Source organism: Epinephelus lanceolatus, chromosome 8 (genome assembly GCF_041903045.1).
Source record: "Epinephelus lanceolatus isolate andai-2023 chromosome 8, ASM4190304v1, whole genome shotgun sequence".
Taxonomy (NCBI): Eukaryota; Metazoa; Chordata; class Actinopteri; order Perciformes; family Serranidae; genus Epinephelus; species Epinephelus lanceolatus.
The window spans coordinates 38,630,877-38,644,292 of NC_135741.1; the positions used below are offsets into that span (position 1 = coordinate 38,630,877).

At 39.0% G+C, this 13,416-nt stretch overlaps 1 protein-coding gene across 1 annotated transcript; it reads left to right on the forward strand.

Moving 5' to 3' along the window:
- The first annotated feature begins 3,052 nt into the window (after positions 1-3,052).
- bcas2 (BCAS2 pre-mRNA processing factor) lies at positions 3,053-13,295 on the forward strand. The gene is made up of 7 exons (XM_033630196.2): positions 3,053-3,260; positions 8,838-8,930; positions 9,034-9,104; positions 11,527-11,688; positions 11,775-11,825; positions 11,922-12,002; positions 12,089-13,295. Exons 1-7 carry the CDS (start codon positions 3,168-3,170, stop codon positions 12,213-12,215), a joined length of 678 nt encoding a protein of 225 aa, XP_033486087.1. The 5' UTR covers positions 3,053-3,167; the 3' UTR covers positions 12,216-13,295.
- Positions 13,296-13,416: the final 121 nt, after the last annotated feature.

The window sequence follows — 13,416 nt, forward strand, 5'->3', positions numbered from 1 at the left end:
AAAAATTAGTGATATATTTTTAGATAAATGAGTTTAGAGCTTGTAATAATGATTAAAAAAGAAGTTGGTTAAAAGATGTCATATCAACTGGTGATAATTTATGTTTGCTTTATGAACAGTTAAAACAGACCCATCAATTTTGGTTGTGAACACCATAAGATTACAATACAAGGGTTAAAGGTCCAGTGTGGATTTAGAGGCATGTAGCGTTGAGGTGGCAGAACTGAAACTTAACCTGTGTGCCAAGCATGTAGGAGAACTACAGTGGTTGATGCAAAAATGTGAATGGCCCTATCTAGAGCCAATGTTCAGTTTGTCCATTCTGGGGTTCTGTGGGAACAGCATGGCAGACTCTGTGGAAGAGGTCTCACTATGTATGTAGATATAGACAGCTCATCTAAGTTAATGGAAACATGATCACAACAATCCCTTTTTCAGGGAACTGCACACTAATGAAATCCATCCATCCATCCATCCATCCATCCATTTTCTAACTGCTTATCCTCTCAGAGGGTCGCGGGGGGGCTGGAGCCTATCCCAGCTGACATTGGTTGCGAGGCAGGGTACACCCTGGACACTTTGCCAGACTATCGCAGGGCTGACATGTAGAGACAGACAACCATTCACATTCACACCTACGGACAATTAACCTATCCCCAACCTGCATGTCTCTGGACTGTGGGAGGAAGCCGGAGTACCCGGAGAGAACCCATGCTGACACAAGGAGAGCATGCAAACTCTCTTGCTGTGACAGTGCTAACCACCACACCACCGTGCCGCCCCACTAATGAAATCATAGTTGTGAATGTTATTTTCAGTTTCTGCCAGTAGGTGCCCCTATACACTGGACCTTTAAATTTTTCAAGTTTGATGATTTATGCACAACTCACATTAAACAGTGAGCAATAAAGTAAATATTCATACTGTACGCATTGTCAATACTGTGCACAAGTCTCAAGGGTAACAAAAGCTATACAGTGGCGAGAGGCCAAATGACCAGAACAGTTCAGATTCACCTGTTTGAATTCATCTGTTTCTAATTGGAAAAAAAAAATTCACAAAATATTTGCTTCACTGTATTGAAAGGTATAATTGTATTGGTATCAGTGTATTAAACTATGTCTAATCCTACCTATGTATTCTTTTATATTTAATGTTTTTTTGTAACGACTTGTTTGCTCTCATTATAGTGCACTGTGTACTACTAGTTGTACTGTATAGTGTATTATTGTGTATGTTGAACTTTAGTGTATGTAATGTTGTCCTGAATATCTGAATTTTTGTTACATTGTAAACGGTGCACATTTTGAATAGTCTTCAGATATCACAAAGTTGTGCTTCCAGGACTATTTGTCCCATCCTTACACCACAAGAGAGGGAGAGAGAGTAGGAGGCAGGGGTTATGTGTGTAATTAGCACAGCTGGCCCACATCTGGGCCTCATTTTTGTCAGCAATTACATCACCTGCTATATTAGTGCAACATGAGTGTGTATTTAAATGTGATTTGAAATCAAAGCTAATTTAGTTGAAATGTATACAATGTATGAGTAAACTGAGAATATCTTCACATCAGCTAAAGCAGCTCCATAGTTTAAAGTTTGTCAGGGATGTGATTGCATTAGTAGGCCTAACAGAATGAGAATGGAAAAAGTCAAACCGCTGAACACAGTTCAAGAGACTGCTGACATTGCAGCCAATCAGAACAACATGAATTAGCTTAATGAAAGCTGACTTGTTGAAAAGGAGCGCTTACAGGCCGGAGTGAATATTGGCCTTGTACTAAATGGTAGCCGAGTGCTGTGGTTCTTTGCTGAGTCTGCACATTTAGTAGTGAACAATGGTGTTAACAATGGTGTGGTATACTTAAGGATGCATGGATTTAAAACAGAATGTTGTGACCCCCTGACAAAATGTCAAAAGGTTGTTTCCTCCTGGTTCCTCCTCATCAGATTAGTATGGGTTTTTTTTAATGCATCTTTAAAAGTAGCCTTTTAAAAGAGTTACTGTTCACAGTTTGGCATAAGTGTGTTTCTGCATGAATGCATGGAGGAGAGGATTCTCCACAGAGGAGGAAATGGCACTTACATGGCTCGTTGTGTAATTAACATAATATTGATAGATAGTTTGTACATAACCTTTCCATGTTAGTTTTTTGGGGACCATTATGATGTAAAGGAGGACATATTCACTGTCTATAATCTATCTATCTATCTATCTATCTATCTATCTATCTATCTATCTATCGTCACAGGGCAATTTTACACTGGGCAAATTCACACAAGGCCATTGAAATTTATCTCTTCGCCTACCTCTCTTTTCACACAGCAGTTTGGGGGTTTGGTGCCTTGCTTGAGGGCACTTTGGCAGTGCCCAGGGGGTGGACTGGCACAGCTCCAGCTGCTGATCCAGCTGCATATTTGGGACTTGAATTGGTGACCCTGCTGTTTCTGAGCCAGGTCCCCACAGACTAAGCTACTGATGCCAAAAAAATTCATCTATCTATCTACCCTAGGTGAAGATTTTTTTTTTTTTTTTTTTTTTTTTACTTTGTTACAAGTCTAATCTTGCCATTTTAACTGTCTCAGAGTGAGGTATAGATTTCACAGCCACCAGGACTGATGCTGGTCGCCGACATTAGCAGTCCAAATCAAAAATACCTGTCAAACAGGTTGAGTATATTGAAAATAGCCATCTACTAATCAAACAAAGTAGGACCAGTCAGCTAAAACCGTTTTCTCTTCAAGCTTGAATGGCATGAACAGCTGTATGCTTGTGTTAACAGTGTCAGTCCCAGCAGAGCTGAGTCATTCTCAAGTAGAAAAACTTGTTGAAGGTGCTGAACCAAACAATATGGCGTTTTAATGCCTTGATTATTTGTTTTAAGTCAACAGTAAAGAAAAATGCACAACAATACAAAGCAAAAGTACCATGCCTTAATTTGGGTTCAACACACAGGATTGACCACTGTTCTTTACACCTTGATCAAGCAGCAGTTACACTCCACTCCGCTAGAGGTCATAAACAAAAACTCACGGCCGGGGTTTCGCCGGATTTTATTTTGAAGGTCGTGACCGGAAATGCTTACTATTAGTTAGCTGGAGAGTGTTTTTTATGAATTGAAGTGAGGCACAAATCAAACAAATTCAACAATATAGACTGATTGAAAATGGCCGGAACGGCTTCAGTAGCTGGTGAAGTGTTCGTCGATGCTCTGCCGTACTTTGACCAAGGTTACGATGCAGCAGGTGTCCGGGAAGCGGTGAGTAAACAGGGAACTTGCTAAACGCAGCGTGTTAGCTAACCACGCTAAACCGGCTAAACCCAAATTGACAAGGGTCACTGTAAAATTGTATGAAGTTACAGCAATTAATTTGACCGAAGTTAGAGCATGCTAATTTGTTTGGTGAATTATTTGGCCGACATTAGATAACCTTAGTCTTTAAAACGTTAGTTGGCTCAGAACTTTTGCGGTTAGGATTGTAACTTGGATACAGTCTATCTGTGGAGACCAATTCAAGCTCGGAAGATTAAATTAACACCATTAGGACATGAGTTTTTCAGCAGAAATGGCGTGCGTTTTCTAAAAAGTGTTACGTTACAGCTAGAAAATCACTTTAAAGCTCTACCTACCGCTGTTTGTACCATATTACCACAGTATATCAATAAATGGACAATAAATGTGCAGCATCGTGGAGCTACATTAGGGTCAAAAGTTTTGTACTTGAAAAAATAAAATTTGAAACTGAAAATTCATGTGTTGATCTTGAATTTTGAAAAATACAACAATGTATTCAAAATAAAAATAAGTGTATGAAACTTTTTTTTTTCAGGTTAAATAAATTTTGATTCACTTTGGTAATTCTTTTAAATAAATAATTTATTTTCACTTTTCACTTCCATATATATTTTAACGTTTGAGGTCTTATTTTTTTCAGTTGCATGTTTTATCTTTTCAGATTCAGATCTGATTTTTTCACTTTCAAATCTTTTTTTCAGTTTCAGATCTTTTTTTTTCAGTTTCAAATCTTTTTTTTTTTTTGAGTTTCAGAGTTTTGACCCTGATGTGGCGTGGGGGGCGTGGCATCAACTGAGAGGGGTGTGGAATCATGAGTGACAGTGCCTTCAGGGAACGTAGGAACTAAAAAAATTCTGACTCAACACTTATGTACACCATATTCATGTGATTGGCAGTGTAAAAATTGATGCCAGTGACAAACTTCCATTTAGAAATCTGTTTTAGACAGTACTGAGCACCAATTGTGGTATAAGAGCGATAAATTATGCCAGATTTTGCAGTTCAACAGCCACATTTTAAGTGCTGATATGTCTGATTTCCACATAGCACTGTGAACGCAGCGTAGTGTCCACTTCGCTTGCGATGATGGGGTCCGGTCGGTCGGGTCAATCTGCTAGAGCCCGTACATCCAGCACACAGGTGAGAAATGTTAACTAAGTTTTGGGAAATCATAACAAACATTAAGGGGTCGTTTTTGTGACAACATACATTTTTTTGTGACATCTTTTAAGTGGTGAATTTGTCAAAGCTGGAAAGTGTGATTGCTCCATCGTCCCGGCCCTGTTGATGCTTCCTCATCCAGACGTGTCCCCTGGATGAAACCTTTGAGCTTGGGGAAAAGGAAACAATCCTAAAACACCTCCCTACTCACCTGACCTGGCTCCAGGTGATTTTTGTGGCTCCAAGGGATTTTTTCCCCAAGCTTGACCTTGGGGAAAATATCACGTAGAGCCAGGTCAGGTGAGTAGGGAGGTGTTTTAGGATTGTTTCCTTTTCCCCAAGCTCAAAGGTTTCATCCAGGGGACACGTCTGGATGAGGAAGCATCAACAGGGCCGTGACGATGGAGCGGTGGAAATGTATGTTGTCACAAAAACGACCCCTTAATGTTTGATTTCCCAAAACTTAACATTAAGTTAACATTTCTCACCTGTGTGCTGGATGTATGGGCTCTAGCAGATTGACCCGACCGACCGGACCCCATCATCGCAAGCGAAGTGGACACTACGCTGCGTTCACAGTGCTATGTGGAAATCGGACATATCAGCACTTAAAATGTGGCTGTTGAACTGCAAAATCTGGCATAATTTATCGCTCTTATACCGCAATTGGTGCTCAGTACTGTCTAAAACAGATTTCTAAATGGAAGTTTGTCACTGGCATCAATTTTTACACTGCCAATCACATGAATATGGTGTATATAAGTGTTGAGTCAGAATTTTTTTAGTTCCTACGTTCCCTGAAGGCACTGTCACTCATGATTCCACGCCCCCCACGCCACATCAGGGTCAAAACTCTTAAACTCAAAAAAAGATTTGAAACTGAAAAAAAAGATCTGAAACTGAAAAAAAGATCTGAAAGTGAAAAAATAAGATTTGAAAGTGAAAAAATAAGATTTGAAACTGTAAAAAATAAGATCTGAATCAATCTGAAAAGATAAAACATGCAACTGAAAAAAATAAGACCTCAAATGTTAAAATATATATGGAAGTGAAAAGTGAAAATAAATTATTTATTTAAAAGAATTACCAAAGTGAATCAAAATTATATTTAACCTGAAAAAACGTTTCATACACTTATTTTTATTTTGAATACATTGTTGTATTTTTCAAAATTCAAGATCAACAAATGAATTTTCAGTTTCAAATTTTATTTTTTCAAGTACAAAACATTTGACCCTAATGTAGCTCCATACAGCACAGTATATACCAAACTAGTACTTTGTGAAAATGTGAAGTATTAGTGACACATAGTGAACTTGGGGCCTTGGGGGCCCCTGTTGGCCATTTTGTAGGATTGCTTATCCAACCTTGCCTGAGCACATTGTGTTATTGACCTTATTAAAATGCCATGCATTTGTTATTAACCTTAATAAGATGCAGTGGCTCTGGGTTCTATTTAGGGGCCAGACCAGTCTTCACACAGCTGATGGAACATATAGACCTTTTTTACAACAGACATCTTCACACTTGTTTTTAATATTATAAATACAAATTAAACTTTTGGTATCCTTCTAAAATAATACAATCACTTGCCTTTTCAGTTCACTAGATACAATTTGCTGCAATCTAAATGGCTGAAGTGAGATGAACAGAATGAAAACTTTGTCTTTTGGAGACGTAATTAGCAGTTGAAATCACAATATATCACAGAATATTTTATTACAATACTCTGCATATTGCAAAATGTTTAGAATTACAAGAATATTGTATAATGACACAAGTATCATGATAATATCATATTGTGGGGCCTCTGGTGAATCCCACCCCTCATCATTAATAACATTGATAGTTGCTCATGCATTGCAGTTATCAAAGAGTAGAAATATTGAGCTGTGACGAGATCTGTATCTTTCTCCTGCATGGTTTGAATGAGCTTGTTGTTAGTTGCTTTGGTTCTGCAAAATGAATGTAATATTTGTAAGGGCTGCTGTGCAAAGGTCTTCCATTGCAGCACTGTAGCTGATACTTGCCACCACTTCAACATCCATTAAATGTTAATATGGTTGTGGTTACTGCAGAATACCTCAGAGAACAAGACTTAAGACCTTCTTATTGCGTGATCAATAATCAGTCATCACACCTAAAATTGACCGGTTTGATCACTCTTAATGATGTGTGCATTAAGCAGCTCTTCCGACCATTGTCAGAGAGATATTGTGACATGTAAGAGTAGAAAAAGCACAGATCTGACAAACAACATTATTGATGAGTCTGTTCTATTTAGATGAACCAGTAAGCCATGAAGTAGTCAGCCAGTATTTACCAGACAAGAGAGCTGGCACTGCTAAGCCTAGTTTTACGCACCTTTCTTAAAACTGCAGGTTACAAGATCCCAGTAATGGATAAACAATTTCTTCAATACTCCTATGATACACCCACAAGAATGAGTGTACAGTGTCTGCATAGAGGAGTGAAGTTAACTTTTTTTGTTCCCCCAAAAACCCAAAGTATCCATCTCAACTGAAAAGAGTTGATGCTTTTGCAAGTTAATTATGACGCGCACAAGGCTCTCTCTTTATTCTTTTCCTTCCTACAAAGAACAGTTGCTCATTTAGAGGTTAATGACTTGGCTTACTCCTGATTCCTGGGATAGACCTCTCAGGGCAGAGGCATCAATAAAAGAAGCTTAAATTCGTCAAGAGACTTGCAAAAAGAAACAAAGACATTTCTTCAGATCCAGCTGGAGAAGCATTGGTCACCTTCGCCCACTCTATCATCTCTTAGATCTGGGTGTTGGGTAGTATGAATATGTAAAGAATTCTATTTCGAGGGCCTGTTAATGCAGTGCATACAGTAACCTTTTCTACGCTTAGTGAAAAGTAATCTCCAAGCTCCAGGGCTGTGCGGTGTAGGAGCCTCTATCCATGTGGGTTATTTTGAGCTTTTTTTTGTTGTTGTTGTCACATTTATTTACTTACGCTTCAGGGATGTCTCATCATCCATCAGTCTGTCATGTTAATAGCCTAAGGCCTCCTTACATCAACCAGACAGGATATATAAAACATTGTTTTCTTTGAACTCAGAATGATCTGTCATCATCCATGTGTTATTGTTTAATTGGGTTCATGGGTGTCCAAGTACACACTCTACGCTATCACAATGAAATATTTCAACTTCGGAGAAAAAACTAGTATAATTCCTCGTGTCAGTCAGATTGTTTTGTGTCATGGACCCCTGAATTGATATACATTAGCTCACAGGCCCTATTTCTTAAGATTTCAGAGTGTGTATGTCCACCTGTTTTATTCTGTATCTCCTCTCTAAATTCAGAGGTTTTTCTGGGTCTTTGAACACAGCGCAGGCGAAACTCTTCAAGTTATTTTCTTCCTCAGCAGCAGTTTGAGTTGGAAAAATGATCAGTCGATTCAATAAGTGCTGTTCAGATTGATTGATGAGAGGAGCAGCTGCTACAGAGGCGAGTGAAAGTGAACTTTTAGACCCAGTGCAATGAGTGGTCAAATTTCAATTTCACTGCTCCGGGTGTTCTGCTGCTCTGTCCGTACCCGTACACACTGTGCTTTAAGAGTGTGGTGCAATGAATAACTGAACGATATATACAATCCAGTAGCACTCCTGAATGGTCCAGCCCCAAAAATAAAAGATCAATATATGGTGGCAGATGTTATCGTGGTGGGCTGCCACAAACAAATGAACGTGTGGGAAACCCTGTAGAATGTAGGATTTCAGCAGGATCTATTGGCAGAAATGGAATGTGGTATTCATGATTATGTTTTCATTAGTGTATAATCATCTAAAATTAAGAATCTGTGTGGTTTTCTTAACCTACAATGAGCTCCTTATATCTGTGTAGCAAGTGGGTCCTCTTCCACCATGTAACCTCACCCCCGCCATGCTCCTGCAGTAGCCCAGATAGGACAAACCAAACACTGGCTTTGATAAGACCATAATCAGTTGGTTGCAATCTGCAGCCTCACTGTTAGTAGATACCACTAAATCCCACAAACTGATGCTTTAGCTTTTTTTAAGAGATGACATGACACAAGTGCATCTTCAACCACAGAGTGAAACAAGCTGATGTAGTCTTTTTAGTCTCTGATTGGCTAGAGCCAAAAGATAAAATGATGGGGAAACAATAAAAAAAAAAAAAATATATATATATATATATATATATATATATATATATATATATATATATATATATATATATAATGAAATTAAACCTGAAAAATGATCTGCAACATCCAGTCCAAAAATTAACTGTACCGTTGGATTTTCAGAACGGTAAAAACTGATAAAAGTTAATTTCTCAGTAGCTGCAGTGCTTTTCCTGTGCAAAAAAAATGATGGTGTATCTTCTAGGCTGCAGCGTTGGTGGAGGAGGAGACCAGAAGATACCGACCTACCAAGAACTACCTGAGCTACTTGCCGACACCGGACTTCTCTGCTTTTGAGGTGACAAACCCCTCCAACCTCTAAATCTTTCTTCACAGCTTCAGCCTCAGCGTCAGTGTGACAGAAATAACAGCATTTCTTATGTTTTTTCCTCCCCCTTTAGACGGAAATTATGAAGAATGAATTTGAGCGGCTGGCGGCTCGGCAGCCTATGGATCTCCTGAGCATGAAGAGGTAAACCCTTACACTCTGCAGGGGCCTGTGTTTAGAGCAGCAGAACACCTGCATCAACATCCTGCTTAGGCACATTATACACACACATAGTCATGCAAAAATACTGCTGCATCCAACATGGTGATAATACTTTGCAGAGAGTTTCACCCCTATCTTATGCAGTAAGAAATGAGCAAAACTTTCAGTACCTCAGTGCAGTCCTTAATCATTACTGAGTGAGGTACTGTAGTATTTTCAGCAATGAATATATTTTCTAGGTTATTCACTTTAGGAATGCCCTGAAGTCCAAGTACTTTTTTATGAGTAGATTTAACCCTTTGATGAACCAGTAGGTGAATTCAGTTAATGGAAATAGGCCTAGATGATCCAAAATATGTCGCAAAATACTTGTGCTGCTGCAAGGCAAACAGCAGGGTGTGGTAACTGAGTTTCAAAGACTTAGACAAGCCGGAATAGAGTCTGCACACTAGACAGACATCTAGGGTAGGTCTTTTAACTACCAGCGCCCCTGTATTAGATTATTGGACACTGCCGCTGATCTGACTGATCTGATACAACTCGTCATACTTCAGTTTCATGCTGGAGTGAAGACAGATAAGGGATTAAACTCAGGTGTATCACTGCCAAGTTTTATATTTTATTTGTTTTCTGACTCACCTTGCAGTTTAAAAATCAAATGTATAAATTGTAGGTCTGAACTACAAAAGAATCACGATCTGTAATTTCTCCTATTAACTTTCATTTTGGATACAACTAAAGTCAGAGAGTAGCAGAGTCTGTCTGCTCCATTCGGTCACATGTGAGGCGGATGATTCTTGACTGTGGGTTTGGTGAGTTACACAATCAATTTTCCCTGAAACATTTAGCATAATGAATAATTCCCACTGTTTAAAATACACCATAATCATGTCTTGACTTATTAGATAATGAGTTCACAATCTGAATATCAATAAATACAGATGCAAATAATCAGTTAATAATATAAACTCATTATCTGCCTCTGAGCAGGACACGGCATAAATACAAAAAGCATGATGTTATCAATGTGACAGCGTCTTAAACTGAGAGTAAACACTGCTGCTCTGGCAGTGATAACTGTGCGTCTTAATTATATATAGGCTAATTCTTTTATGCATGTGCAAACACAAACTCCATCAAGTCTCTACAGCTACTAAAGCCAACTGACAACTGATCCAGTTATGATCAGCTGCTGCTGTCATCGGAAACAGACATCGCTTTACCCGACACTTCTGAGGAGACAATGTCTTCTTTCTGTAAAAACATATTTCCTCCTTTCCTTTTTCCCCACATGGTTTCCTTGTGACCCTCCATGCATTCCCAGTGGGAGGGACTAATACAAGTGAGGGAAACGTGGATGTAATTTAAAAGACTAGGGATGCACCCCTGCCAGAGGCCAAGAAATCAGCCAGTTACGAACAGAGCTGCAACCAGTTGTTATTTTCATTATTGATTAATCTACCAATTATTTCCTCAAGTTATCATTCAGAGTAGGATTTCAGCAAATAGCAAAAAAATTGACAGCCTTTGCACACCCGAAAGTCAGAACCAAAGAAGAAGTAGACGACTCTCCTCTCCTCTCCTCTCCTCTCCTCTCCTCTTTCTCTCATCCTCTCGAAAAGAAGTGTCCGAGTTTTTGTGAGCTTTTTCCAACTCACTCTTTATAAAGTCTCTGCTCCTTTCTCATGTGCTTCCTTGGCTCATTTTGTTACGCTGCGTTGTTCATGGACAAACTGAAACCTACACTGTACATTTACCACCACTTTACTGCTAATTTCTCCTGTGCTCTGTTCACTTGTCTGCTCTGAGCGCAGCCACCGTCACTGTCCCTGTCACTAAACCACACACACGCACTACTTTCATCACTTTAGCCTGCCAAAACTTCCTGTTATTGGTTCGTAAGTCCAAACCACACAAAAAAGTTTTTCACACCAGAAACAAATCGAATCATGGCTCAGTTTGATCCGGACCCAGACCACCTCTTTTTGTCAGACCAGGGTTCAGTTGTTTTGTCCAGCCTGTTGTTCAGGGAGGTTTCACACCTGTAGTTTTGTCCACAAGTGCACACCAAACGGCCCTAAAATGGGAACTATCTAAACAAAAGAAGGGAAGTGTGTATTTTGCTCAATTGTTAAATAATTACTGAAAGTGTGTGCATGTGATTCACTGTCAGTGCTCATTTAAATACTGTAATAAATTGAAAATATTTGTTATAGGCGTGTATGACATTGTTTATAATTAATGATGAAAACTAAAATAAGTGATAGATAATGCAAACAATCATTAGCTGCAGTTGTTTTAAATGATAGGATGGGTGCATTTTTATTAAAAAATTGTTCATAATCATTTTTTGCTTTGTGGCTTCAAATATTGTTAATTTCCTCTGTCTTTTTCTCCTGTGGAGATATGAGCTGCCAGCACCCTCATCAGGACAGAAGAATGACATCACAGCATGGCAGGAGTGTGTGAACAACTCGATGGCTCAGCTAGAGCACCAGGCGGTCCGAATTGAGAACCTGGAGCTCATGTCGCAGTATGGAACCAACGCATGGAAAGTCTACAACGAGTATGTGACAGCAGCCGTTTCTCACAGACGTTACTTCAGTGCATGGTTAAAGACTGCTAACATGTCATCTTATCTCCCTCCTTCAGTAACCTCGCCTTCATGATTGAGATGGCTCAAAAGGAACTTCAGAAATTCAGGTGACTGATCACTGGAACATTTGTGCTGTATTTAAGTGTTAATAAACAAGTTTTCACGTACAGTATTTACTGGTTACACTTTTTTTTGCCACACAGGAAGCAAATTCAAGATTTAAACTGGCAGCGTAAGAATGATCAGTTAGCAGGAGGAGGCAAACTGCGAGAGCTGGAGTCAAAGTATGTTGTTTGAAGAGTTATTATGTTTATATTGCTGCACTTGGGAATATGTAGGTAAGATAACATCTGTATCTGTCCGTCAACAGCTGGGTGTCTCTGGTCAGTAAGAACTACGAGATCGAGCGAGCCATCGTCCAGCTGGAGAACGAAATAACTCAGCTCAGACAACAGCAGGGGGACGAGAATAAGGAGAACATCCGACAGGACTTCTAAAGCAGCAGCAGCGTACACCTTTTGTAGCACTGATGTTCGCTTAATGGTCCCTCATTTGGAATGATGTCATCTTGTCTTCGTAGTTGACTGCACTGAGAAGCAACCTGAGGGAGGACAGTTACCTGTATGGAGGAGATTTGAAACCGCCGTGTTCAGCTGTATCGTTAAATCACTGACATTCAGGAGTGGTCCAGAAACCTCAATGACAACACACATTTTTGTCTCTTCTTCTTTGCTGATATCCCATATGCTAATATATAACATTATTTGGCCGAGAACCAACACTAATTTATATTTATATATATATATATATATATATATATATATAATTTTAGTGATCATCAAGTCCCTTCTGTAGTGGAATTAACATCATATTATGCATGCATACTGTTATCATGATGGCCCACCAGCAGATGGAGACATGGAGCACAATGTTTTTCAATGTATGTAATATTCATTCATTCACTGTGCAAAGAAAGCATGTTGGTCAATTCTGATAGTTCATTGTAAAGCCGATATTGGCCGATAACGATGATGTTGGCTGATTCCAGTAGTTCATTTTAGACAAATGTTGACATATACAGATAATGTGCCGATATTATTTTGCATCCCCACAAGAAAGTTTCAGTCAACACAGGGCAAGAAACTGTTATGCTCTGTTATTTGCTAGACGACGTATGGTTTGCACCACATAGAAGACATTCATCTTCTTACAAACTTAAAGTTGAATACACAAGGAGTAAATCATATCTTTGCTTGACTAGTAGCAAACTTTTGATATTGTTCTTGTACCTGACATTACGAAGTCTACTCTCTTTGTGGTATTGTCAAAGTGTTGTTTAACATCATTCCAGAAATGCCACAAGTGACATTATTCAGCAAGCGTTATCTGATCTCGCTACAAAGAGTATTTTATACCAGCATTGTAGGTTTCAGTCCTCAAAACTATCTACCTACACAGGTGTGTTTAGAATTAAGTGTACATAGTTTTTCAAGTCTGTCAGTTCTCTCTGTGAGCCCCGCCTTGGCTTCCATTCATGTCATTTTTATGCTGTTTTAATAAAATAAACATTTCTTATATTTCCTAGTGGTGGGTTGGACTTGTGTCATGTCAGATATCCCTATACTGTTTGGAATTATTTGGAATCCATTGTCTCTTCAGTTTTATTTTAACTTCTATTTATCATTTTATTACTGTGGC

Bases quoted from the DNA above. Each gene is read 5' to 3' on its own strand.
- bcas2 (XM_033630196.2), top strand. From the start codon at position 3,168: ATGGCCGGAACGGCTTCAGTAGCTGGTGAAGTGTTCGTCGATGCTCTG. The intron at 3,261-8,837 runs GTGAGTAAACAG...TGTATCTTCTAG, and splicing joins CAGCAGGTGTCCGGGAAGCG to GCTGCAGCGTTGGTGGAGGA. The intron at 11,826-11,921 runs GTGACTGATCAC...TTTGCCACACAG, and splicing joins AAGGAACTTCAGAAATTCAG to GAAGCAAATTCAAGATTTAA.